The sequence below is a fragment of the Haliaeetus leucocephalus genome, unplaced genomic scaffold, assembly GCF_000737465.1.
Source record: "Haliaeetus leucocephalus isolate CR32 unplaced genomic scaffold, Haliaeetus_leucocephalus-4.0 Scaffold229, whole genome shotgun sequence".
Classification (NCBI taxonomy): Eukaryota; Metazoa; Chordata; class Aves; order Accipitriformes; family Accipitridae; genus Haliaeetus; species Haliaeetus leucocephalus.
In genome coordinates this window covers 25,295-51,760 of record NW_010972665.1, presented here as the reverse complement: position 1 = coordinate 51,760, position 26,466 = coordinate 25,295, and the positions used below count along the sequence as shown (strand labels likewise).

Here is a 26,466-nt window from a genome sequence, read left to right as displayed (position 1 = left end):
TCTCTTGTTTTCTCCCTGTTACACTCCCAGCCTGATGCATGGCTTTACTTGTGCTTGTGCTTTCTCCAGGTCATTTGGAAAAGGTGGGTCCCAGCATGAGCAGTGGTGGAGTAGAGCTTCCCAAGCAAAATTTGGGGGCTCTGTTCCAAGGGGAACTGGAAAGCCCTTTCAGCTTTAGTTACAGTGCAAGGTTTGGCTTTGAATCTCAGTCCACCTGCTGGGGAGAATTTGGACCGGAGAGGTTTTCTGACTGATGCTTTGTACTGATTTCTCTACTTGGGATTCATTGATGATAGAGAGTAGGTATCTTGAGTCTACGTTGTCAGTGGGGTAAGCCTCAATATCTTTAGTGGACTGTCTCTGCACAATGACTGCTGCTTGCACCAAAGACCATCTGCCAAGCACAAAAGATTATCTAGGGAGCCCCAGCTTTATTTAGGAAATCTGAGTACTCGGTAGCCACTTACACCACCAAGCAAACCTTGCTGTATGGAGTGGGAGTCTAGAAAGGGAGTTGTCCTTTCAGCAGAGAAACAAAAGACCCCAGTGTTTCCCTGTTAAAGGAAAGATGATTCCATGGCAAGGATTTCAAGGACTTCCTCAGTCTGAAGATGCCCTGTGGGAATTCACTGCTGGGAAGTTCCCTTCTCCTGGCGGCATTTACCCCCAGTTTTAATGGCAGCATATGGCACCCAGATCAGCAGTGCAAACTGGCTTCCTTGAGAGTGCTTTCTTGCCTGCTATTATTGTTCTGGTTTTGATGGGTACTTTTCTTTAGCCTGGAAAGGGACTGTAAGATCACTCAACCTGACTGGCCAAACTTGCTTGCTTTGGAAATTCCTGAACATGATCTGAACAGCTCATGAACACATTCTCAGTAGTGCAGTGAAGAGACATCTCCACTTGTAGAAATCCCACGCCCCTGGGGAGTGTCAGTGACAGGGTGAAGGACAGCAACATGTTGGCTGATCTTTCTGGCTGGGATTATCCCTGACTCCACCCTGTGGCAGCCTTGTTTTTTCTAGGACAAGCATTGCTGGATACTGCTGCCATGGGGCACTCCTTTCAGGGTTGGTGAGAAATCCTCTTTTACAAGTAGCATAGGCAAGATAGTCAGAGTTTCATTCCAGCAAAATGCAGCAGAGTCCTGTTGTCTCATGTCTTATGATTAAGTGCCTGGCTTAAAGATTATAATTTAAATAGCTGTTTCCTGTGAGGATTCAAAGTACCACTGGCTTGGAATAGTGCCAGGGACTGCTAGGCCACAGGCTGGGTGGGGGCCAGCAGAGTTCTAGGGCACAGAATCCCTAAGCTAGAAATAAGTGCCAACTTAATTAAACTACTGATCCAAACTCATCAGAGAGCGAGTCTTGAAATGATGGGAAAAGGGAGGGCAAAAAGAGGCTGCCAGAATTTTAATAATAAAGGTAATTAAAATAATGAAGCACCTTTTGCATCTTTCCCCTGTGATTTTTAAAGCTCAGTTCAGGATCAGTGGCTCATTAAGTGTGGCACTGAGCTCCAGCAATTCTGATATTGCTTCTTAGAATTATGCCACTTACAGATTATTCCTGTCTCATGGGCTTGAGGTTGTTAATACTGGGGTGACAAAAGAAGCACCAGGGTTTTGTCTAGAGATGCAAGTACCCTTACAGGACAGCAGCAGAAAAGGTAGTTGGAATTTGACCTTCGCAGAATTAAGTGTGGTCACAAGTCTTTTAATGTTATGTTGTCTGATGGATTTTTAATTGCCTGGAGTGAGGTTAGAGGCTAGGTACCACAGAAGCGTCTGCTGAGACACCCCTCTGCTCCCAAGGTGTTTACTAGTTAAGTCTGTTCCCTTCTAGTTGGGAAGCCAGCAAATTTTGCTAAGCTTTGGTTCTGAACGTGATTTTGGAAGGGGAAAATTTCAACATACCCCTGACTTTTCCCCACTTTATCACAGCAACCTGCATTTCTGCATACTGCCACCGTGAGGCACTCTTGCGAGTGTTGGTGAGAAACCCTCCCTCACCCATAACATATCCCTCGTTGTCATACCACAGTGCTAGAGTCTCTGTTTGGGGAACCCCAGGAACTCCGTGAACCCTGACATGCACACACACGCAGGTCCCGAACAAGGTTCAGGCCTGATGCTGAGGCTGACTTCTGCAGCCTATGCAGAATGCAGAAAGCTTCAGGTAGTTGCAAAAAAGCTTTCTGTGTGGGAGTGGGTGTGTGCCAGTAGATTCAATCTGATCAGACATCATCACCTCATGAAGCCTGTGCACATACTCCATTGCTAAGAATGTAATTAAGAGAAAGGGAAGTAAGAGCAGTTCTTGGGTATGTGAGTTGGGCCTGAAATTCCTCAGCTGAAATGGTCTGTAGGTGCAATGATGGGGGAATTGGAGCCATGGGCCCTTTTGCTGAGGGAAGTTCCAAACCATGCAAGCAACCGCGAATTGTTGCTGTGGCCTCCTTCTCAAGTCTGACATTTGTGTCTTGTTCTCTTTCCTGGCAGCTCAGGAATCTTGGACTGATGCCTCTGCTGTAAGAGGAGGCCTTCAAAAAAAAAAGGTAAGCTTTCAGCTGCAATATGTGTTGGTTGTCTTTTAGCCAGGGAGCTCTGTGCAATAGATACATTCCTATAAATGCTCCCTGTCACACTCAGCAGGTCTCATTCCATGCTGGTCTGTCTACTTCTACATTACATGCATAGCTAGGAGTGGAGTCTAAATCATCTTGACCCTTTGCCATCCAAACTCACATGCCGTTGTCCAGCGTGGCTGTTTTGTAACACGGTTCTGTGATGCTGCATCCTCTGTCAGTACCTCCCAGGCTGACTACAGTCACTTGGTGCTAGAAATATGGATTTAATCTAGTCCCCTTGCCCGCATGCTTTTTTTTGATAGTGGCTGGGGAGATCACACTCACTTTACACCTGACAGTTGGGGGCAGCATTTCCCCTCAGCACAGTGAGACCCACAGTGATTTTCCCTCAGGTGCTGATACCAACTGATAAGGCACTTCTGCTGAAAGAAGTTGGGATAGGTGTAGCTGTGAGCTGCTTGCCATGTTGGCCCTGCTGCTCTCTGCCTTGTAGTGATTGCACTGGAGGACCTGTGAGCTGAGCTCTTTTGCAACAAATGCTCTTGGTACCCCGTTTCTATTACTGCTGCCTGCTGGCAGGTGTGACAAGAAGCTTCTTTGGCACCATTCCCACCCCCCACTCCTCTTTAGCTTGGAACAGACTTCTCGCCCTTTTTCTGGCAGCATAGCTGGGAACCTGCTTCAGGCTGTGCTCACTACAACAGGATTAGCCTCTTGTTAAAGCCATCTCCTTTTGATCTAGCCCTGTCAGAGCGAATCTATCCTGACTCTCTGGCTTAGCAGGGGCACGATGAAGTGTTTACGGGAGGGTTCTCCCCCCATGTCGTGGGATTTTCCCCAACACTTGCTCTGTTGGACATTTTACTGCTGCTAATCTCTACATTCAGGACTCGTGCCGTCGCAGAGCCAAGGCGGCTTTCTGAGGACCAGTGCTTTCAGGGGCAACGGATCTGTTTGATTGAACAATTCCAGAGGAGTTTTCTTGCTGTAGCTTTGACTGTTCATCTAGGATGCAAGAGGAAGGGCCCCACGCTCTGAGTCAGGGGGCTGAAAGAACAGGGAGGGATGTGTTACACATCATCTTGAGAACTGGGCTCTCTGCAAGTTAGAAAGGAAGTTGCATTTGACTGCAGAGAGTATAACCAACCTTTTTTCCTTGGACTTGGTTTTCTTGATTTTTAATTTTTTTTTTCCTTTTCTCTCTTTTTGCTGACAGTTGCCTGAGAAATTTACTCCTCCAGCCCCCATCACAGCTCCAGTAATGAGCCTGCCCGCTGAGCCCCAAAGGATCCATCCTCAGATGTCCAGGTTGCAAGAATCTGGCCAGTCACCCCCAGGAGCACCCAAGGAAGGCAGCCTGCAGGTACCCAGGAAAAGTGGGGTGTTCCCCAGCCACCAGCTCCTTGTCAAGTAGAAAAACAACTTGGCTTTTGACATTCTTATTACTTGGCAGCTGCAGGGCTTATGTTGCTCCCTAGCCCTTATAAGACATCTCTGCCTGAGTGTTAGAGGAACTGCCAGGGTGGAAAATGACACCTGGGTATGGCTGGGAGAGAGGGAGGGAGGCCAAGCAGGCTGTCAGCCTGCTGGGAGTTGGGAATCCACAGAGGCCTGAAGCAATACCACAGTCTGAAGATGATAATCTAACTCTGTGCTTCCAGGTATTCTCTGGGTTTGCGAAGGGATGAAATTCTTTCTGTTCATAGTTACAGGAGGGGAATCTACCTGCTCCAGCCTTTCATGGTCCTGTTGCATTCATTCAGCTGCTTCTCTCTCTGTCAGTATCACCAGCTACCTGTGGAGAGGGTTGAGAGGAAGGAGGTGCCCCCTGAGCACCAGGCTCTGAAGGTCACATTTGAAGGGTTGGTGCAACGCTGCTCTGCTGTCGCCACTGATCCAGTAAGTCCTCCCTTCTCTGATATTTGGTGCTTTTGCCCTCGTGTTTGACTGGTGCTTCCTTCTTTTGGTTGGGAAAAGAGAGGAAGAGTCTTGTCCCTATAACCAAGTTAATCTCCATCTGCCTCCTTCCTTTAGGCTGTAGGCTTGTCCATCTCTTGGGAACTGAGATGCATTCTCTAGCATTTATCCACTGCTTTTCATTGCCTCTCTGGAGCAATGGTTCTGTCCTTCTGGCTCTTCTCTCTGAGGAAAGTAGAAGAAATGACCCAGCTAATTCAGCTTGCTTTTTCACTGGCTTGATCTGTAGATAGTTCCTGCAGAGCTAGGATTACCAGCTATCCTCAGAGCTTAGAGGGAAAGGCTGAGATACCCTGGCTGGAAGAGAAAGCCAGGCAATCTTTGTGTCCGAGTCACTGTAATTTCTCCACCCTGGTTCCTGGAAGGCTGTTGGCATACACATCACATTGCATGAATGTATCAGGTCAGACTGTCTGGAAGCAGAAAAGCAGTCTTTGCAGCATTGTGTTAAGTTGCTAAGTCTTCCCAGAACTTGGGGGAACCATGAAGCCTTCCAGAATACCTCTGCTTAGTGGGTGTTGGGATGAGCACTGACTCCAAGCTGCTTTGTGTGTAGCAGCAGCTTTGGCATATTTGCTCTGTGCTTTCTGAGAGTGCAGTGTAGCAATTTCTGGGAGATAACCCAAAGGTTCCCTCTGTGGACAGAAAGGCCTGTTGGTTTGGGCTTAAGCACTTGGCTTATATGGAGGTTGAATAGCTGGGTTGGTACAGCAATGCAATGCACCTGAGCTCCTAAGGATGCCAGGCCTGTCCCAGTGTTGCCCAGAGCCAGACATTTCTATCCATGGTATAACTTACCTGTGAGTGGATTATCCAAGGTGGGGTTAATGGGGTTAGTCCCACCAGAGCTTCAGTACTCAGGCCCTTTCCTTAGTGGTTACCTAGAGTGGGAAGGACATTCCCTCTTCCTCAAGGAGACCAGGAAGAAGCTGTTGCTTAGGTCAGCCAGGGTGACACTGTCTGAACGCCCCATGGATCAACTAGTGGATGTTTCCCAAGCTTTGGAAGTAGTCACTCTGTCCTGTGGTCTGCAAGCACTGGCAGAAGGGAGGAATGCCTAGGCTGGGAGATGGGAAAAAGGGCAAATTCAGCTTCCTGTCTTGGGGAAAGAATGCGTGCATGTATATGTGCACAGTGAGGGCATGGCTGGCTTGTATCACAGTCTGTGGCTGGCTGAGGCTGAGATGCAGCTGAATTGTAAGGTGCTGTGGGAATAACAGAAGAGGGAAGGGACTGAGCGAGAACAACTTGGTTCTGGGAGAGGTGGCTTTGAAGCTTTGGCAGAGCTGGCAATACCTGTTTCACTTCAGAAAACCCGAAGGAAGCTGGAGGATGCATTGCAGCGGCTGGAGTGTTTGTATGAGAAGCTCCGCGAGCAGGCAGTAAGTAGATGCCACCGTTCCCTGGTGTCCACCCGGGTTCCTGATCCTACCTTTGCGCTGGGTTGAGGGCCTTGGTGTCTGTCCTGGTGTTACGAGCACATATCATCTTGAGAAAGCTAGGGGAGTGCCAAACCTTACCACGCACCTTGAATCCAGTCAGCCTTATCTCTTCTTCCTTAATCTTGGCCAAGACATAGTGTAAGGAAAAACTGGGGAGGTATTTGCAGGGTGCTTTTATCCCCAGAAAGTATACTGGCATATAGACACATTCTAGATGGGAAGGGGCAACTGGGGGTAGTTGTAGAGTGTGAACCTAGTATAACCTCTGGCTTAGAAAACTCTGAAGCTACTGATGCCAGTTGCTGGAGGGATAGCTATCAAGGGAAGAATCCTTTTAACATACACCCTTTCCCTGTGTGTCTATATGAGGCCTGAATAGAGACAGGATTCTGTGCTAGATGGACCTTTGACCTCCTCAGATAAATCAGATATTCAATTAATGCTGAAATATCATTACTTAGTACCTGCATTCACTGTAACCCAGCCTGGGTATTAGATTAATGTTTGTTGTAGGCTGGGAAACCAAGGGAGAAAGCAGGCTATCCTTCCTGCCAGTGCTTGACTGCGTAGGTGCTGTTTGGTGAGGATGAGGTGGGGAACAGGAGGGAAGGGTGTGAAGGAAGGGGGGCCTGTGTTACAGTGCTGAGCATGCTGACTCATTTCTGCTCCCTCCCCACAGCTCTCTCCAGCCATCCTCATGGGTCTTCATGAAATTGCCCGCTGCATTGAGGCTAGGAACTACCAACAGGGTCTCTTGGTTCACACCCAAGTGGTGAGCAGCAGCAGTTTCAGTGAGGTGTCTGGTTTCATGCCCATCCTGAAAGTCCTCATGACCATTGCTGGCAAGCTGAATGTGTAAAATGTGGAGCAGCTGGAACAGTGTACACTGAGAGCTGATGGACTCCCTCACCTGTTGATGTGCTGCAGGTTGTGGACTCTCCTTCCGACTCTGGAGAAATAAATCTGTGCCAGTGCCTGGAACTGTGCTGGGCCAGCACGCCTGGCCCCATCCACTCTCCAGACAGCCCACTGGTGCCTGGGACTCCTGGAGACTGTTCTTTCTCTCTCTTCTTTCTTAACTAGTCTGAGGCTGCTTCCCAGCCCAGAGATGTCAATTTCAGGCTGTCCAGGTTGCACGGAGATCCTCCCTCTTCCCTGTATCCCCAGCACAAAGGGGAAACTCCTTCCTTCCCAGGCTGACTTTGCTTTTTTTTTTTTTTCAGTGTAAATTGCTTGAGTGATAGCTGGGCTCCCTTGGGACCTAAGCTGGGGTGTCCCTGCTGTATTGGGCTGCAGTGAGGATCTCTCCTCTGGTTCTTTCTTTCTTTTCACTCTCATCCTTGACTCACCCTCTCACCCCTCTGTACCCATATCCTGCTACAACTAGGGCTAACTACCAGCCTGCTCCGGGCTAGCTTTGTTTCTCTATCTCTTCGCCCAGCCCTCTCTTTTCGTAGTTGAGTCTCCTTTTTACCCTCTATCCCCCCTCCTTTATATCTTTTCCCCCATAAGCTGCAGGCTTGAGCCCTTTATGTTTCAGGCCCAGGGCTGATTCCCCTTTCTAGCTCCTGGGACTCTCCCATTCAGGAATGCTAGCAGGTTGTACTGCTCTGCGTGCTCTTCCCCAGAGCTGGTCGCATCCTTGTTTTGGGCTAAAAGCCACCTTCTCTGGCTTCTGGCCTTTTTCACTTCCTTTGTGTTAGCAAGTTGGCCTTTTGCCCACTGCTGTTACCTAAAGGCTTCCTACATTGGGTTTTTCAGACAGTTTAAGAACAGCAGGGATTGTTCAGGTCCCATAAAGAATCCTCTTGAGCTACTCTGACCAGCCCAGACTTGAGCAGGGGGAGACAGCTGATTGCTCCAAGTGTGGTGCATTCATTCTGCCTACAGTAACAGATATGTGCGAAGGTGATTCTCAAAGGCCCCTTGGCACTATGGTGGTAGGAATATGCTGCAGGAGGTGATGCTGTCAGGTCTCGAGGATATGGCTGTGCTGAAGCTTTTCATCACTGTGGCATTTCCTCTGCGGTAAAATAGATGAATGAAGCGTATCTGTCCTGGGGAAGAAGTGTGGCAAGACAGACAAGATTTTAAGGCATATCTGTGTGTGTGTGTGTGTGTGTGTGTGTGTGTCCCACTCTTCCTCCCTCCTTGCCTTCCTCTCTCACCCTTTTTCATGCTAACCAGGCAGCGTAATCATTGGGCCCTAGCTGGGAGCAAGGCTTCTTCCCAACATTTGGCTGCAGCCAGCCCCTGCTTCTTCTGCTTGCTGCTTGAGTGATAGTGCCATTGTGGGCCTGTGGTTCAGTGACTTACACAGTGACTTGCTCTACCGTGAGACTTAGGAGGGAGGAGAACCAGAGAAGGGAGGCAGAGGACATGTCTCATTCTCTCCTTTCCAGGTCAAAGTGCCTCCTTGTTGCTGCTGTGTTGTTTCTATTGCTGCGGTTTGATGCACTGACTGATTACAGAACAGTGAAATAAAAGCTGTGTTTTGTGATGCTGCTAGCTTTTTTTCATAGGCTTGTCACCTCTGGCTACAGGGGACTTCCCTCAGTCTGCAGGGCCACCTACTGAGAGCTGAGTTCTCAGCTTCGGTGAGGGGAGCAATTCAGAATGATGTGGGGAAAACCAGATTCTGGGCTCTGCTGGTGTGGGCAGCAGCTGTCCTGGTGTGGTGAGACCTTAGGCCTTGTCCACTCCCTAAGGCTGCAGGGTCAGAGAACTGATCTTCAGACCACCCGCCTCAGTTGTGACTGTTCAGTCAGTAAGTAAACAGAGAGCCTTTGATGAGATCCTCTCCTGTTGGAAATCATTGTTACACCACTGAAGCCATGCCACTTAAACTAGGATGAGGATCTGACCTGTGTGGAAATCAGATTTACAGCATTGAATTGTCAGTTCTTACCATTAGTTAGTAACTTCTGAATCTGTTGGCTGACTTCATGTAAGCCTTTAAGGAGGTAAGAAGGCTGAAGTGAAACATCGGTACTGAAATAAAGTTGGGGGGAATCAAACTAGCTTCTGCAAAAAAACTGATGTAATCTCAAACTTTGGTTTTCTTTTTGCTGTCAGCTCGCTAGCTAGTATATATGTACAGGCCAGCCAGTCAGCACACATGAGACTGAAATGTGCAAGACTGTATTACCTGGCTTGTGGTTGGAGGACTTGGGGGGGAAGTAAAGGTTGAGAAAGATTGGATGGGGAAGTTTTGAAGGGCCATTGCTGGGAAGGTACCAGGGTTTATGAGAGCTCTAGGGTGTTATGGACACAGGACACACATTCAGGGAAAACCGGCCTTTGTTAGTTTTGCTGCTGGCAGAAGCAAACACCAAGTGTAAGGGAGTCTTGCAGAGCTTCTGCAGCCTGGTCTGGGAGCAGTTAGCAACTGGCTTGGCCTCCCAGCTGTCCCCCATCAGGAAGATGCAAGCTGATTTTCAAAGGCAGCACTTGTGTTATGACCCCTTTTGATGCTGCACAAGTGAGCAGGTAGCCCCGGAGGCGTACATTTGCTTAACGAGTATATAAGGGAAGTCCTAGCTTTCTGAGATCATTTAACAAACCTGGTATTTCTTAGATTCTGCCAGTTACAGTAAGTACCCTGTGCATTCCAGCCCCTCTCTTTCTTTAACTCAGGCCACTTGTACCACTGAGAAATAAGCACAGATTTTTCCATGTATTTCTCAGATGCATTTGACTTTAGTTCCCTCCAGCACGCACAGCTCCCGCTACCTATGGACTCATACAGAGACTGGCTATTTATTCTGCCTTTGCTGCGAGTCCTTCCTGCTTGCCCATTTGTCCCGCTGTTGCTCAGTTTTGCTTCAGGTTTATCCCAGCAAGCACTGTCCCTAAAACTCTTGTTAGGGACACCAGGCAGGGGGAAGCGAGGTGACCCACTCGAGGGTCTTTGAGAGGCTTGTGGTGGAAGCCCTGTTGCTGGGGCCCTGGTGCAGTATATGCCCTCACAATCCCCACTGGAAAGTGCTCCTCCATTTATAGCACTAGCTGTGCTGGCTAGTAACAGCTTCTGGTCTCTGGACAGTGGCTCCTTGGCGGTGCCTCCTCCCATGTGGGCACATGCTACCACAGCATCCCTGCGCCTCTTGACAGAGAAAACATTTTCTGTTGGGCAAGAAGGCCTTTGGGTTGACAAAGAATTGAGGGGGCAGTAGGAAAGGATCTCTGGGCACAGAGAACAGAGCTCTAATCCTGTTGCAGATAACATCATGTCTGCAGGCTAGGCTTGTGTGTGTTTGGGGGAGCTGGAGGGGCAGAGATTGTTAGGCAGTATTTGTTTGTAAAGCCACTTGCTCTGCAGATAATGCTTGCACTAACTTCTATTGAGGGAGCAGTGTGAGTCCCCACAAAGTCCTTTCCCAAAGTGTCTTTGAAGCCAAGAACCCATTGAAAGGAAGAAAGGCCAAGAGAGGGGATTAGTTTGTTCAGCAGCTGTGAATTTCAGTGGGAGGCTGATGAACTCCAAAGTCTTTGTTGAGATTTTTTTTGTAAGGAGCCCTGCTGGAGGGAGAGACCCACACGGGGCCACGGCCTTAGACAAGAAGGAATCCGAAGCGGCAGGGAGCTGTAAACGGGCCACAAGGACTTTTCCCAAACACTTTTCGGAAAAGGTGTTGTGAAGAGAGCGGAGGGGGATTAGCATGTGAAATGACACTTTCCATTGACTCCACAGAGGGGAGGGGAAAAGGGCTGGCTGGCTGATTTATTAGCATTTTGTTCCCTTCTCTATTCTGCTCCCCCAGCAGCCCCCCTCCCCTTGCTCCCCTCCTCCCTGAGCCCTCTAAAGAGGTTTGGATTGGAAAAGGGAGCGGGGGGCTGCCTGTTTGTGTGTCATCTGGGCGAAGGTGACCACCTGGGAAGCTGAATGTAAATATTTCTCCTCTGAGGAATGCGCCTTCATTAAACCGAAATGAATACATGGAAGCATCCAATCCTGCCGCACAATGGCAGCAGGGCCTTTGCCACTAAGGGCTCCTTGCACCGGGGCGGGGGGACCCCTCCGGGCCCGACCCGCTGCTGAGGTCAGCACATTTTGCAGCTGCGGTGTCGCCATTTTCTCCCAGAGAAAGAAGCGTGTGGTGGTGGGGCTCACGCTTGTAATGTTCCCCGCATGTCACTGTGCCCAGCGGGCACATCCTGGGCTCTGCCACGGCCTTCATGGGACAACTGCATGGGGCAATAATGTCAGCAGGGAGGGACGGGGTAGCACAGCCTGCCATGCACTGAGGAAGGGGAGGAAATGGGGAAACAGCTTCCACATCTTCTCCTTTTCTTGCATTTCCAGCTGGCCATGGAATGGTGGGGGGACAGAGGGACAAGGGGGTAGAAGCTGTCCTCTCTGCTTTGCAGTGGTCCTCAAGCCAGCCTGTGCTGGAGCTTTTCCTGCTGGGTGAGAGGCTCTCACCACCTCTTTGCTTTCCTGCCCAAGGATGCATTCCCATCGCAGGAAGATTGAGGAACTGCTGACAGAGGTGCAAGGGAGACCGTGGGCAGGGTCACTGTATTAATAAGAACCTTTGCGCAAACAGCTGGTGGTTTGCGTGTGAAGTGGAAGTATTTCGGATTTCCCTGAGAATAGGTCAAGATTGTTTCTTGCAATTTCTGAAGGGCCAGATTCCTGCTTGACATGAATGCTCTTGCTCTGGTGAGACCCCAGCTTGCCCTAGGTCCACATCTCCACCCCCAACAAAGTAGTCCTAGAGTTGAGGGACTATCTGAAAACTAAAAGACACATACAAGCTGCTGAGTGTCTTTAATGTGTCATCTCTGAAGTGGGCAACTGGGCCCCTGTCTGCCCCTCTGCCACCCCCTTTCTACCTGGCAGCTGCACTGCAGTTGGATGCATTGTTAAGCAAGCCCAAGGAGAGAGCAGGCCCTTTCCCCTCCTGGTAGGGGCCAAGGTTGTGCTGCGTGGAGGGAACTGGTCAGCTCTTCTTATGCTTGACAGATGGGTAAGTAAGTGGCTGGGTTTTAGTCTCCAGAACTGTAACTACATACATCCACACACACAATTGGATGAAAAAAAATACCCAACTACTCAGACACAACAGCCTTTTGCAAGCACTTAGCTACTGATTTATTGCATTGGCTATTGGTTTACAAATATTGGCTACAAGACAGGTCTAATGACCAGTAACACAGCTCTACGGGCTTCTCATGTTGCTAAAGGACACTTCAAACAGCAAAGCAGACGATAACCTCACAGCCTGGGGGAGATCACTGTGATGGTGCAGTGAGCTTCCCCAGGTCCTGCAGCTGACAGCTTCTTCCCTCCCTACCCCAACCCTGGCAAGGGAACAGAGATGCATCAACCAAATCTTCCTGCTGCTTGCTTAGCCTATAGAATATATACAATAAGCGGTAGAGGAAAAACTGTTATGTATACATCACAGTAACTGTGCAATAAATTAAACTTCAAAGTGCTTCACTTTCCTATTTACACCACCATTAAATAGTAACTGACTTTATTTTCTCAGACTAGGAGGAAGTAGTTAGTTAGTTAGCTGACAGGGGAAGAGTGCTTGGCAAGTACACCAGGAGGTGGAGAATGGGCTCAGCTGGCAGCTCCTCTCTGGGAGAGATTTGGGAGGAAAGAGGGACTGGAGAAGTGTAAGGGCATCTTTATGGCATCAGTCAAGGGCTTTGGCAGGGAAGCTGAGGTGAAGAGGGAGACCAGACCCAGAGGCTTAGAAGATACGGAGAAAGCATAAAAAAAGCAATTGATGGGACTCCTCTTTTGGACAGCTGTTTAATGGGCAGGCCAAGCAGCAGCTTCAGTGTTCCTGCTGCCATCCCGAATGCAAAGTAAAGCACTGGAGAGTTTAGCAAAGCTGTCAAAGAATGGGAAGTGACACTGTGGGCCTCCTGGAGGTTGGCTTGCTGCGGGAAGGAGTTGCACACCTTTTCTATTCCCTTACAGAGTAGGGCTTAATAAAAAGCAACGAAGTTTATTTTAGTGCCTCTATTTTTTTAGGGTACTAGAAGCGTCTCCTGTTTTAGGGATTACCACTCTGAGTTGCCCAACTCTGGTGGTGGTGCCATCTCCTTGTGCTTTCCTAAGTGCTGATCTCACTTACTAAAAACCCCAGAGCAGGTGCTTGTTCGGGGAATAGACAAACTCAAAAGAGCAGGAGCCACCAAGACCACCTGTGTTTTCAGCAATAAAACCATAGTCACTGGATAGAGTCCGAGTTGAGGGGACCAAATCTCACCTTGTTTTGTCAACACTTGAGGGTCTTCCCAGAGGTCATGACCCACTGCATTAATGGGAAATGCTCTGTATGGCCAAGGTCTAGGGGCTCATGCAAGCTCTTTTGCCTTGCCCCAGCCCCAGTGAGGCAGCATTGGGATCAAGACAAAACTAAGCCGAAGGGAAATGTTGCCACGGGCTGATGGGGAGGGCAGGAGAGCAGAGGAGCAGAAAGGGCCATGGAGGAGCAGAAGCAAGTTAGAGCTTTCTCTTGAGCTTACGGCTGGCCCCACCACGCCCGCTCCGCTCCCGCTTCTCCTTGCGGACGCAGAAGTACTTGGTGACCCTTTTGCGGCACTGCTCGCACCGCACGGCACAGCACCAGTGGAACTTGCAGTTGCAGCTGGACACCATCTCGGCTCGCCTCTCCTCCACTGCCAGCCCACAGTCCCCGCACAGCCGCCGGCAGCTCCGCTTCTCCCATTTGCTGAGCGCCTTGCCCCTCTTCAGGCATTCCCTGCCCTCCGTGCCCAGCAGCCCCAGCGTCTTGTTCTCCAGGCAGTAGTCAGGAGAGTCTTCTAAATGGACTAGCTCCTTCTTGGAGATGGAGCTGAAGGTCTCGGCGATGGCACCCCGGCTGGCAGCGCTGTTCCCTGCCCCCTGCAGCAAGTCCACCTTCAGGGCTTTGTGATACCTCTCCTTGAGGTAAGTGCCCACCTCCCGAAACTCAGGCAGCTGCAGCCAGCAGGTCTGGGTAGTGCAGCTCCCTGACACGCCATGGCATTTACAAGTCCGCTTCATGGTTCCTTTCACGGCCTAGAGTGTGAGGAGAGAGGGGATTCAGGAAAAAGCCCAGAGGGGTCATTTCTGTGCTGCAGTGCATGGAGAAACATGGCTCCACGCCTGTAGAGGGGTTTGCCATTGACCCTCCCTGTGCAGTAGTCCTGCCCAGGGGTTGTTGGCTTAAAGCTCACAGATTTGCTTCTCCACAGTACTCCCCTACTTGAACCGGGAGAAAGAGGACAGCAGGAAGCCATTAACAATGTGACCATGGAAGGTTTGCTACCTTAGAACAAACACCACCCATCACGTCAGTACTACTGCCATCCCCTTCTCCTCAGCATGGTAGTTGTTTTTTCTGGACATGTGCTTTTAGCCACAGCAAGTTGTGACTCTCCACAGTGAATGGCCAGAGCCAATCTGGTATGCACTGTCAGGTCTGGAGGGAGAGAAGGGCTTACCTTTCTACCCGCCTCATTGTTATGCAGGTTCATAGCAGCTCTGGCATCTTGTCCAGTCTCCAGGGCATCCACAAACTGCTTGGAAATGGCTTCCCCAAAGCCCACGTTATCACTGCAGCCTCCCCACAGCCAGCCTTGCCCCCCTAGGAAAGGAGATGAGATGTGTGCTGTCAGGGAACCAGCCCCTCACATGCCTGGCTTATGGCTCTGCGGACAAGAAAGGGTCTCAGAAGTGATGGGAGGGAATGGAGGCTGTGGGGCAAGTCCAGCCTTTCACCTCGCAATATTCCCTGATTCCCTCCCCTTGGGCTCATGCCATTTCTACTGAGGCCTAGATAGTGACTCATTCAGGCAGGGAAGGGGTATGTCCTGTGGGACAAACCCAGGGATTTCCAGGCTCTCTGTAGAGCAGGATTCAGAAGCTGTTAATTATCATGCATTAGCAGCCATATAGATAAAGCGTTGGGTCTTTACTCACCTTCCCTCAAACCCTGACTTGAACTGGTTCAGTCTAACTCGCAGGGGCAGCATCTTGCTAACATGGATTAGTGAACTGGTGGAGGTATCCTGGTCAGAGGGAACAGATTCCCCTCCTCTGGGAAACAACCCAAGCCCAGCACACATGTATTGAGGAGGCCCTCTTTTTGGTACACACAGAATCCTGGGATGATGTTGAGCATCTCAGAAGGGTCTGATTTTCCAGTTATCACAAAGAGACAAAGAAGTCAGCACAGAACTGGGAGAATGCACAGAAAGATGTAGAGGGTACTTTTCCTAACTGCATGGGAGCTTGAAAACTTAGCTTGGCTGACTGGAAACATGTCATGCGGTTTGCTTCTTTTCCTCCTAGAGAAAAATGTCAAATTCATTTTGAAGTTTTGAAATCTGGAACATTCTGACCCTAACGTGCCTTGGCGGTACATCTTGGGAGTTGTAGTTTAATGGCCTTGTGCCTCTCTTGAAAGGCCCAGCTCCTGCCTGGACTTCCCCAGAGGATCACGGTCCCCTCTTCCAGGGAAAGGCTGGGGTGTCTCATGGGAGGTGGGTAACTGCAGAGGATGATGAAGTCCATATCAAGAGCTGGGACTGAAGGCAGAATGGCAACCTTTCACCAACTTGGATTCAGCGCAATGTAATTTAGAATTGAACCACACTGTTCTAGACAAGCTCAAAATTTTCCTTTGCCTTCCAAGATTTTAAGTTCACAGTGGAAAATTTTCATGAAAAACAGATATGTTTGGGGGAAAAGAAGTGTAGCATGAGTAACTCAGTTTTCCAGAGAAGATAATATTGGGTGTGTCATTGCCCAAAAGTCTAGCTCTGCTAGAGATGGGCTATCCCATGCCTCCGACACCTAAGAAGCAGTGGCTGTTTTAAAAACTATTAGCCAATAAAGCAGATTACTAAATATTGGACACTCCAGAGGAGTTTGTCATAAACTAACATGTACCGACTGCCCAGTGCAGCTGGGCGGCGAACGGCTTTTAAAAGATTTTGATAATTTGAAATTTGGCCTCTTTCCATTCAAAACAAAAGACCAAAATGTCAATGTCTTCTGTAAAAGCCGAGCAGAGAACTGGAGTGGTGCAGCCTTGGGTTCCACACCCAGGGATGCTTAGTGGCTGTGGGCCTGGGTACTGCTGCGTCAGGAACGGGGTGAAGGCTGTGTGCTGCCACAGCAGTTCTCCTGGTTGAGCTCTCATGCACCTGCCATGCTGACAAATGCTGGAGGGGTTTATGAATGCCACCCTACTTTCCCTCCTGGTAATTCTGCTCTGGGTCCACCCTGGTCCTGGAGACCCTGAAAGCCCTGAGGTGCTTGATCAGTACTGCTCTAACCAGACCTGCCATTTAGATATTCAGCATCAGATTCTCTCCTCTGCCAGTATGATACAGTCATTCCCTCCAGCAGCTTAAACAGAGTGGTTCTTGATTTGAAACAGGGAAACTGCAACCCCCTTCTACTTTCCTACTCATTGAGAAAGTAATGGAAAACACCAAGGGCTCAGCCTCAGCTGGTGTAAATTGGAGGTGGCCCCATTAGCTTCCATAGAGCTACTTTGGTTTGAGCTAGGCAAAGCTCTGCTCTGGGCATTATTTTCAGGTGCAGGGACCAGGAGGAGGAGTTGTTTCTGGAGGGGAGAGGGAGGGGGACAGGGAGAGGAGGAGCTGTCTCCTGCCACCTGGGACGTGAGAGAGGGATGGCAGCTCATCTCTCCTTACCCAGCTGTCCGTTGCGGGAGTCGTCACAGCCACAGTTGTCAAAATCTCCCAGGCTGCAGTTCCGGGTCAGCGTGTACATGACACCCGCAGAGCTGATGGCATGGACAAAAGCGGTTTCTCGGTTTGCTGTCAAGTGGGAATACAAGGAGAGCAGATGTGCTAAAGATTTCATGGCGAGACCAGTGTTAGAAACAACTCCTGCCATGCAGGAGACTGCATAAGAAGAGATTTGCAATGGGCAGGGCTTTGTGGGGTGGAGAGGAGGCCCAACATGTCAGATTAGGTTAGTTTTGGCTTGCATGAAGGCAGAAGCTCCCCGATCCAGACTGAGTCATGCCATTTCCAAGGGTGTAGATGAGTTTAGCACTTGGCTGTCCTTGTGGGAGCTCAGCAGTGGGGATACAGCACAGACAGCCAAATATCCCCCATGTCGTGCTAATAGACCCCAGAGGGGAAGGGGCTCTCTCCAAGTATTAAAGAGCTCCCTCCTCATAGCCACCTCGAGCCTTACCTTCTGCTGGACACTGTCCAGGGCTCAGAGCAGGGACCATACCTACCCACCAGGACCAGTGTGGTGATCATCAGTGGACTTCACTGAGCCTTTGGCTTTCATTTAATACCAGCAAGGTATCTGAGCAGATAACCTTGATGGGAATGCTTCAGGGACTCGCTCCCAGTCCCAGAGTGTTACTTCGTCCTGCAATTGCCTCCTCAAGGCCCCACTTTGAAACCTCTGTCCACCTCTGCCTGGGACCCTGGTCCCTCATCTGCTGCCAGTCCTACTAGAGGCCTGAGGCTCTCCTCCATACCCAGGTCCTGCCTGTACAGGGCAGGTATGAGCTCAGCCCAATGCCGTACATGGGTCTAGAGGACCAGGTATGCACCAAAACGTTTCCTGGCACCTGCAAATGGGCAAGGAATGGGATACAGTGACAATGACCACAGCTCCATGCCCTGCAGTGGCACAGGTCATGGATGCTGGATTTCCGCCCAAGGTGACCCTGACATCTGGAAGCTGTGGGAAGACTTTTCTCCTGCCTCTTGGCCAGAGCACAGCCACTGATAAGCTCTTTCCTGCTTCCTTTGGCCATATCCCTCTGCTTGCCGCCCCACCACCCTGTGCTGGTTCTCAGCCTCCCTGGGACATCCTGGCAAGAGACACCACATAGGCATGGCATGTCCAGCAGCCCATGCCACAGGTTGTGGTGGTGCATCCTTGCAGGGAGCCAGTTGTGTGAGGGTTGGTGGGACACTCCCGTCCTGCGCAAGCTGGGGCTCGGCAGGTCTGGAGGCTATCCTGGCATTGTGAGGCTGCCTTGTCTTGAAGCTGGATCCCAGCGTGTGTCTGGGAGATGATGGGTGAAGGGGCCTCCTGGAACGATCCCTCTGGGGCATTCCTCAAAGAGGCACATCCCAGATGGGGATGGGGAAGAAAAGGAGGCACCTGGGAAGAGAAGAGGGGCCCATGGGCTCTAACATGTAGTGAGGGGGTCCCAGTAGTGGTATCCAATGCTTTCCTTACCGCTGCGCAGCCCGCCGTGGCTGGAGAGCTGCAGTGCCCTCTCTGGGCAGTTCCAGCGGTCCCAGGCAAACTGGAACTTGCACTCCTCGATGCCGCTCTGTGCCCCAGCCGCCACGCTGCTGGAGTAGATGAGATAGGCCTAGGAGCAGAGGAGCAGGTCAGGAAGGGGAGACGGTGTGTGCCCCACTTCAGCCCCCTCAGCATTAACTTGCAAAACGGAGGCAGGACTCATTGGCCGGCATACAGGGACAACCCCACGGGTGACAGACTTGGAATGTCCCCAGGCTACTCCTAGGGTCCAGGGGAGTCACTCAGCAGCTCTAGTTTCTATCGCAGGCAGTGCAAAGCTGGTGTAGCCCCAGCGGCTTCCCACACAGCAGAGGGGCTGATGCAGGTGTAGCTTTCCTGCCCTGCATTGCATATTGTGGGTCCTGCTGCTTTGGGGTCTAGATGGATGGAGATGCACAGTGCAAAACACCAGGAAGAACATGGCCCCAGGCTCCCCAGGAGGCTGGCGTTCAACTGAAAATAACTTGCATGCCATCTTACAGAGACGAGATGTACAGAACTGAGGTCTCTCAGGCCTGGCTCCCCTGGGGAGTGGAGCTCACCACCAGCAGCAGCAGCAAATGCATTTTCTGCTGTGCTGGGTCAGAGCCTGGGCCTCCTGGGGGAGAAGGCTGAGCTGTTGGCTGTTAGCCACATTAAGAGATGTGCCAGCCAGCCCCTGCAATGGGGAACCCCTTATCTCGCCAGTGCGAGAGGAGGCAGAGCCTTCTCCTCAGAGACTGGGGAGCTCCAGGCCAGCAGGTGCCTCAGCCTGCCTCCTCCTTCACCGCAGCTCCAGGGGGACAGCCACTGCTTTGGGGCAAGGTCACTCCACCTTAGCATTAAGAGCTGTAGAAAGAGCTAGATGGGCTTGGAGATGTTCCTGGGAAATAGCCAGAACAAAAATCAGGTGAATTTTACAACTGGTCCTGGCTAGGAAAAAAAGCCTCTGAAAGAGGGGTGCAAAAAGGGGGGGGGTCAAAAATACTGAAGAAGGTCCTGGCAATTCCATTTGTGTTCCTTGGGGGAAGTATGATTTGCAGGACCTACAGAAAGTACCTTTTCAGCTCAGTGAATGTGGATCCTGATGCTAACCTGATCATCAGGAAGCAATAGATGACAGGTGAGAGCCTCAACTGGTGCCAATAGACAAATCTCCAAAAATCTGGCCCCAGCCAGCTTAAAAGAACCTCAGGCCAACTTTGCTCAGAGCTGACATAGATCAAGGAGCTGTGGCTCACAGCAGGTATTTCTGGCTCTCCTCTGCCTTGTTGCTGGAAACCTGGGGGTGAGGGGAGCTCTGGCTGAGGCTGGATGGAGAGGAGTGGGAAGGAGGAGCCTCTCCCTCCCTGGGTTTAGTGGAATCAGGGATAGAGATTAAAGGGATTTCTCTTACCTTAGGGCCTGTCATCAGGAAATTATTCACTGACCTGGAAGACAGAGACAGTGTCAGCAGGGAGGGGGTGATGGCAGAGGGGCCTGGGGAATGCCTGGCATCCCAGGACTCTTCTCTCAGCACCTGCAGCCTGCCTGTCTCCTGGCTGCAGGCACCTTTGGTCTGTCCCCTGTCTCCCTTCACTGCTCCCTGTGAGCTGGCATAGTGCCTTCTCCTTCCCCATTCCCCCCAGCAAAGCTGTACTGGGCTGCAACCTTGCTGCTGCCTCCTTTTGCTTTCCTCTGCACAGCTGCCCTTCATACCAATCCCCCCCCCTTTTTTTTTTTTTTTTTCGTGCTTTCCTCTTTCCCCAGCCTTGCTTTTTACCCTACTAAACTGCTCTTTGGCTTAACTCAGGGTAGTGCTGCCCCCAGCCCCAGGAGCTGGACCATGTGCCAGCACTGTTCTCCCTGTGGGACCATGCTGAAGGAAAGAGGAGGTCACACCACTGCTCCTTCATGGTGTGTGTCCCAGCAGCATCCCCCCCAGATCATGGTTGCTTGTTTTGCTGTGGTGCCAGCTCTGGCTATCCATGCTCTACTCTTGGCCATATTATGGTGATGGCTGAGTACAAACATGCTTGTCCTCCCCATCCTGCCGGGCACTACACAGTGGTGGAGTGGGGGTATGCGTAGGGGTGGTCCTGGCCAAAATTAAACTTTCTGGTGTTCCCACTGAAGGGATCATCTCTAAGGGCCACAAGGTAGCGTGGCTGGTCTCCATCATTCTCTCCAGGGGCTTGCAAAGCAGAGCTGATGCTGGCCAGTCTGAGTCTCCTTCTCCAGCATGAAAGACTGTTTCAGTGCAAATGGTCCATCAGCATTAGGACTCCATGCAGTGCGGTGACCACCATTAAGAATCTGGAGGATGGCTGGGTGAATCCAGCTTAGCTGTGTCATAGCAGAAGGAACTGAGGCTTTAAAAAGGCCTAAGAGCCAACCCCAAATATCCCTAGCCAGAAATGAAGCAAGAAAAGGAAAGTTTCTCCTACAAACGCCTCATTCCATTCTTTCCAGGTTTGCAAAATAACCTTCATCACTACTTCTCGTGAGTCTCTGGAGTGTCCGCATTCTGTCCCTTCAATGGGCCGGCATGCTCTGCTCTGCAGTTGGGCTACCTGGCGTGCAGTGATGCTTGCTGGTTTTCTAGCACCTATTCCCTGAAAATCCCAGTAGCTGGGTGGACCATGGCTGGATGCAGGGGAGAAAGGTGCAGGTTAGGTTATGGGTTTTTTTCCCCTGTGTGTTTTCAAGTGATGCTGTCTGGGGCCAGAGGTATCCTTGGTTAAGGGAGAGAAAGGCACTGTCCTGTTGTGCTACAAATCCAGCACAGAGAGTGCAGGGCCATCCCAGAGTGGGCTTGGGTGCAGGCAGAAGCAGGCACTGCTGTCCCAAGCTGGGGGACAAAGTGTAGCCATGCTGCAGCCCTGCCATGGACATGAGGGCGCCCACGGTGGTGGGACTGGTGCCCAGACATCAGACACGTGAGAGATTTAGAGTGGATGTTTCCCTGCCCTGGAAAACTGCTCCTGTGGTCAACAAGCCTGTTTCACTGCCACTAGAACTGCCCTCATGGAGATCCTCTCCAAGGTACACCACAAAAAGGAGGTCTTGTTATTTTAGCTTGGTCAAAATCGCAAGAAACCTGATCTTTGCTGTTACTCACAGTTTAGAAAGAGTTGAGAGAACTAGTTTGCAAAGTTTCACTCTGGCAAGTCTAACTTTTTTTTCTTTTTTTTTTGTGGAAATGTGTCTATATTGACAAAACTTGCTTTGGGAAAGATTCCCCTGGGTCAGAACGGGAGGGAGAGGGCTATGCCAGGGCACTGTGAGAGCAGGAGATCCTTTCCCTTTGTTCCAGGCCTGGGATTCAGACCCGGCTATGCTCCAGCCCCCGTGGGTACTTTAGCACGAAGTTGATGGCTGTTTTGCAGAGGAATTTTCCTTTGGGAGCTGCTTCTGCATTGTACAGCTAATTAAATATTTCCTGGGACTTGGAGAGACGGCATCTGTAGCTGGGTGATTAGAGCATCGGGTGACCTGAATCACACAGGGCCATGAACCTAGGGCTATTCAGACTGTGTAAGCTCCATGGGTCCCCATCCTAACGCAACTGGGTAGCAGCATGAACAAGTCATTTTTCCATCTGGTTTCCCTCCTGTCCTTTGCCTTGACCTTAGGTGCTCTGCTATGGGGACCACACTCAGGATGGTGTCAGTGTGAATCTGAGCCCCTGGCAGCAGCTGTGAGAAAACTCTGGTAAAATGCCCCTGTGTAGGCAAGATCTAGACAATTTCAAGTCCTCTCTTCTCTTGCTTTTGTGGCCAAAACAAGAGATACATTGCTTCCCACCTGGGTAGGAAAAGCCAAATTCACAGTGTGCAAGAAGGATTTGCTTCAAACCCTTGCTGGCCTCATCCTGGATTAGGAACACCCGAGCAGTTGCACGGGTGGCTTTAGGAGGAGGACAGTAATCCACAAGTTCAGGGTTTACAGCAAACCAGCCTGTTAGCAGGTGTCAATTGACATAACTGCATTGAAGCAGAGGATCTGTTCCTCCCAGGATAAACCTCAAGGTTCACAAAAAGGCCAAGTTCAGAATGTGCCAATTCACCATCTGCAGCTGAGCAAATGGTACAGTAGCAATTTCCCAGCAGGATATTCTAAACATTTTTATTAAGTCGGAGAGACAGAAGGCATTTTCCCTGAGCTCTCTGATCAACAGGCAGGCACGCTGCTGGGTGAGTTTGTAGGACTTAGACAAGTAAAGGATTCACTTAGACTGGTACACTTGACCCCCCACATTTAACTCTTGCAGCTGCAAGTGGATTCAGGAGAGGGGAGATGGGACTGTCATATGGCTGGACACTAGCTGAAATTTTTCTTATTTATGCTGAGAGGGAAGGAAAGATAATAATGGAGACAAAATCTGTGCACTTTGTCTTTGCTCATATGATCTAGCTAAGAAAAATGCATCTCTATTCTGGATATAGTCTCCAGCAAGGGCAGAGAGTAATTAAGCCACTTGTTCCACGGATGTAGTGCAATATTGACAATGCCACTAGAGTAATCTCTGTGCTGCAAATAGGAATCACTGCGAAAATGAATCTCCATTTTTGTCTCTGTAGTGTGATTTTTTTTTTTTAATTTATTTATTTCTACTAATTTTCCATACCACTTTAAAAGAAAGCAGAATATAATCCTAAGCTAACTAGCTAGCTGCATCCACAATGGGTGTAAACCAGCCCAATTCCCATGACTTCGGTGTCACCACACTGATTTAAAACTTTGTGAAATCACACACATGAAAGGAAACACTTGAAATTATTTCTTTTCTGCAAGAAAGGATCCAGGGTTTCTAGCTAACTAAACCTCTTTCCCTCCACCTTCAAACTCCAGGACAGCATTACACGGACTGAAGCAGAGCAGAGACAGACCTCAGCAGGTAGAGAGGAGTCCCACTGACTTCTTCAGCCTCCTCCCCAGCCCATGCAGGGCCCTGGGCAGGGCACGCTGCTTCCCTCACTGCAACTCTATGCATGCAGGTGAAAAGCAAATCTAGAGCAAGTGATTTTCATTGTGTTTGATATTAGGAAATTATCTCAAAGCTAATGAGTATCTATAGCAGGAATTGTCTATCATAGTTTTATTGAACCAGAAAGCAAATAACCCTGCCAAGCAGCTGTCCCATTATATTTTACATATATCAAATACTAATAAGCCTCTGATAACTTCTGTTCAGTTATAAATTTAACCAATAACAGCACCCCACTCCTCAGTTTAATATGCCCCAAGAGCCTTATCAAATCTCCCATTAAAGTATTTGTTTAATACCTTATCACCTACTCATGCTACTGTGCTGCTGGTTCAGCTCTTTAGAAAATTATAAAGCTGTATTTAGATCTTTACCATCATTACTGTAAATACTGAAAATAGATACAATTTCATTTTGGATCTGAATTTCATTCTCAAGTACAAACTCCCCCAAGTTATTAGAAAACCAGTGACACTGGAAACTAAAGGTGATCCCAAAGCTGAAGTGTAAAAAAAACATTTAGAAACAAGCTGCTGCATTAGAGATTGTCACATTTTTCCCACAGGATAGGAGACCAGGAGGCAACTCATTATCATTTGGAGCTTTACTCCCCCCCCCCCCCTTCATTTCTCTCTCTTTTGTTATATTTATTTGTTTTCTAGTTCCTAAATGCAACCCTGATATTTTGCTCATCTAGAAACATGCTGACCATTCAACCTAGCTGACATGGCAGAATCTAATCCACACTCAGAGAAGAGAAGTGGCCACATATGTGTGTGTGTGTGTATATATATATATAAAAAAATAATTGTTGATCTATATCCCCCCCCCCCCCCCATTCTCATGATTAAATCACAGGAAAAAAGAATCTTGTTGCATTTTAAGCTGTTGGATCAGATAAAGACGACCAGCAAAAACTGCAAGCAGGGTTATTGTATGATTCCCACAAACCTTGCTTTTTTCTCCTCAAGAGTTAAGGGACAGGTTCTGTAATATGATTGTTTTAAATAAAGATTTTCAGTTTTTCTTTCTCTCAGGAAACCATGACCTATGAACAACAGGCAGAGAGAAGCAGGACTATCTATAAACTTTTCTCTTAGAGAAAAACTTCCAAAAGGCAGACAGGGAATTTAGATACCCAAATTCCATTGAAAATGCCTGGGATTTCTGTATTTAACTCTACTTTGTGGTCTGAAATTTCTCCCCTTTGAACTGTTTCTTTAAAATGTTGGGGGGGGAGTTATCTTTTAATGTATTCTAAATCTATATATATTGAGGAAAGCAAGAAACATATACAGGAAGATCAGAAAAATAAAAAAAAAAAGCAGCATGAATTCTTGCCTAGCCTCTCTGCATAACAGACATATTCCTCTTGTTCCAGAAGGGAGATTTATCTTGAGTTTGCTACCGTATAATATTTAGACACATACAAATTGTTGCACATTCTTTTAATGAAGGGAGTAGATAAACTGTGAAAGAACATAAATTTCGCTCCCAGCCTAACAGGAATGAGTTCCCATTTATTGAGTTTCTCTTTCTGTAATTTTGGTTTCTCCATCCATAGTAATAACCCTAGAGATCTGCTATGGGGGAGGCAGGGGATTTTAGTAACTGAACGGAAAAAGACTTTCCTTGATGTTAGACATAAATCTGTAACCCACTGAGCAGGTTCCCCAGGGCATCACAGAAATGGAGAATAAAGCTTGGGGTACTTGGTAAAAGTCACATAGGAAAAAATACCTACAAAGCCAGGTCATGTGAGTCCATCTCCATTCGGGCATGGGATAGATATACTCGGCAAGGAATGATATGAGATTTGATGCAAGTGTAATCTCTTTCTGTTCACCCTTACAAAACATTTATTTCTGGAAATAAATGTAAAACCACCCTTAGGACAGAGCAAGAGGCCCACAGGAGACCACAGGTTTGTGCACAGGGGAGTTGGTCTGATGGGACCCAGGTGGTTGGGAACCAAGCTGTAGCAATCTCTGTACCAAAAGCTTCTCCCCAGGAAATCCTAATACACAAATTTCAGATGTGTAATCCTGACCCTGTGCCTGCCAAGGAGCCTGGGTCTCAGGCTGCTCATCCGGAGTGACTCGTGGATCTAAGTCACCCCTGCTGGCTCTGAGCTCTTAATCAGGGACTGTCCTCTTCGGAGAGTATGGGAGAAACCCCACTTGATTTGATTAAGACAAGGGACAAGCTGACTGTGAGACTTTGGAAGAACAGAAATCCCTGGCTCTCCCACTGGGTTATCTTCCCAGTTGGAAGTGAGGGGCTAGATCCTCCGCATCCGCTCTCCTCTACTCTATTTTACCCCACCTCAGGATTTGGCCCATATAGTTATTGTTGGGAGGTGCAGGGGAAAAGGGGGACTTTCTTAGATCTAACCTCTCTGCCAATGAGTGTGTTGGGACTTAGTTAAATATCTGGTCCCATTAAAGACCAGAACTGAGCTAAGTGGGAAAGAGGGGACATTTAGGAAGGTGAAGAGGAATTTCCTTAGGGTGTCCGGGAAGAGCCCCTGCCTGTGACACAGACTGAGGTGCTCTTGATACTCACCAGGCACAGCAGGATTGGAAGAAGGGAGTGAGGAAGAAGATGCCCAGATAAGGGTCCATGGGAAATATAAAATCCAAATAAAGAGGGAGAAAGGAGATCCTAAAAAAAATCTTGGGTACCACCACCACCAGAGAAAAGAAAAAAAAAAAAGAAAGAAAAAAAGAAACACAACAAAATTAGGGAAGGGATGGAGTTATTTTCCACCCGGCGGCCCTGGTGTGATGAAGAGGCGTATGCCCCCTGAATCCCAACTTCTGCAAAGGGTAACCAATCCTAAAGTAAGAGCTAAAGGGGGTTGGTGAAATGGAGCCGCAGAACTTCCTAAGAAGAGATTATCTACTTAATTAAAGATTTTTTTTTTCACTAAGTCCTTCAGCCAATCAGAACTCAAGTGCCAGAGAGAGATTGAACTGATGAAAAGAACACCCCAGGTTCCTCGAAGACAAATGCACCACGAAAGGGATAAGAGGGAGGGAAAAGGGGAAAACAAAAAAAAGAAAGAAAGAAAATGAGAGAGAGAGAGGGATAAAGAAAGAGACAGCAAATCCCTTAAAGTAATCACCAGATTCAATCTCCAGCAGCACTGCCCTGCCTCTCCATCCCCCGCAAAGGCAACTGGAAGGGCTGCTTTCGGCATGCCCTTGCCGCCTCCTGCCTTGGAGACATTTCTGGGGCTG

At 49.1% G+C, this 26,466-nt stretch overlaps 2 protein-coding genes across 8 annotated transcripts in view; one reads left to right on the top strand and one right to left on the bottom strand.

The window, feature by feature from the left end:
- Positions 1 to 7,345, top strand: part of SEC31B (SEC31 homolog B (S. cerevisiae)) — a 34,900-nt gene extending 27,555 nt beyond the window's left edge. For 3 of the 6 annotated variants that reach the window (XM_010567698.1, XM_010567699.1, XM_010567705.1), the window contains 5 exons: positions 2,504 to 2,559; positions 3,809 to 3,955; positions 4,375 to 4,491; positions 5,880 to 5,951; positions 6,691 to 7,344. In XM_010567698.1, coding sequence (XP_010566000.1) covers positions 2,504 to 2,559; positions 3,809 to 3,955; positions 4,375 to 4,491; positions 5,880 to 5,951; positions 6,691 to 6,870 — 572 coding nt within the window. In that variant the 3' untranslated portion in view covers positions 6,871 to 7,344. Of the gene's footprint in view, positions 1 to 2,503; positions 2,560 to 3,808; positions 3,969 to 4,374; positions 4,492 to 5,771; positions 5,830 to 5,879; positions 5,952 to 6,690 lie in introns of those variants that run through there. The other 3 variants (XM_010567700.1, XM_010567703.1, XM_010567704.1) reach the window with 3 other exon arrangements.
- A 783-nt stretch (positions 7,346 to 8,128) lies between these two features.
- Positions 8,129 to 25,848, bottom strand: WNT8B (wingless-type MMTV integration site family, member 8B). 2 transcript variants are annotated; one of them, XM_010567707.1, is made up of 6 exons: positions 19,652 to 19,702; positions 18,208 to 18,346; positions 16,686 to 16,811; positions 14,463 to 14,605; positions 13,534 to 14,037; positions 8,129 to 9,187 (listed from the first exon to the last, which is right to left on the bottom strand). In XM_010567707.1, the coding sequence occupies exons 1-6, from the start codon at positions 19,664 to 19,666 to the stop codon at positions 9,095 to 9,097; spliced, it is 1,020 nt and encodes a 339-aa protein (XP_010566009.1). In that variant the 5' UTR covers positions 19,667 to 19,702; the 3' UTR covers positions 8,129 to 9,094. The 2 variants fall into 2 exon arrangements, with proteins under 2 accessions (XP_010566009.1, XP_010566008.1); XM_010567706.1 differs by lacking the exon at positions 8,129 to 9,187 and adding an exon at positions 25,790 to 25,848 and having other exon boundaries at positions 13,480 to 14,037; positions 19,652 to 19,685.
- Between the last annotated feature and the right edge of the window lie 618 nt (positions 25,849 to 26,466).

Bases quoted from the DNA above. Each gene is read 5' to 3' on its own strand.
- WNT8B (XM_010567706.1), bottom strand. From the start codon at position 25,848: ATGGACCCTTATCTGGGCATCTTCTTCCTCACTCCCTTCTTCCAATCC. The intron at 16,812-18,207 runs GTAAGGAAAGCA...CCCACTTGACAG, and splicing joins CCACGGCGGGCTGCGCAGCG to CAAACCGAGAAACCGCTTTT. The intron at 14,038-14,462 runs GTAAGCCCTTCT...CTCACACTCTAG, and splicing joins ACAATGAGGCGGGTAGAAAG to GCCGTGAAAGGAACCATGAA.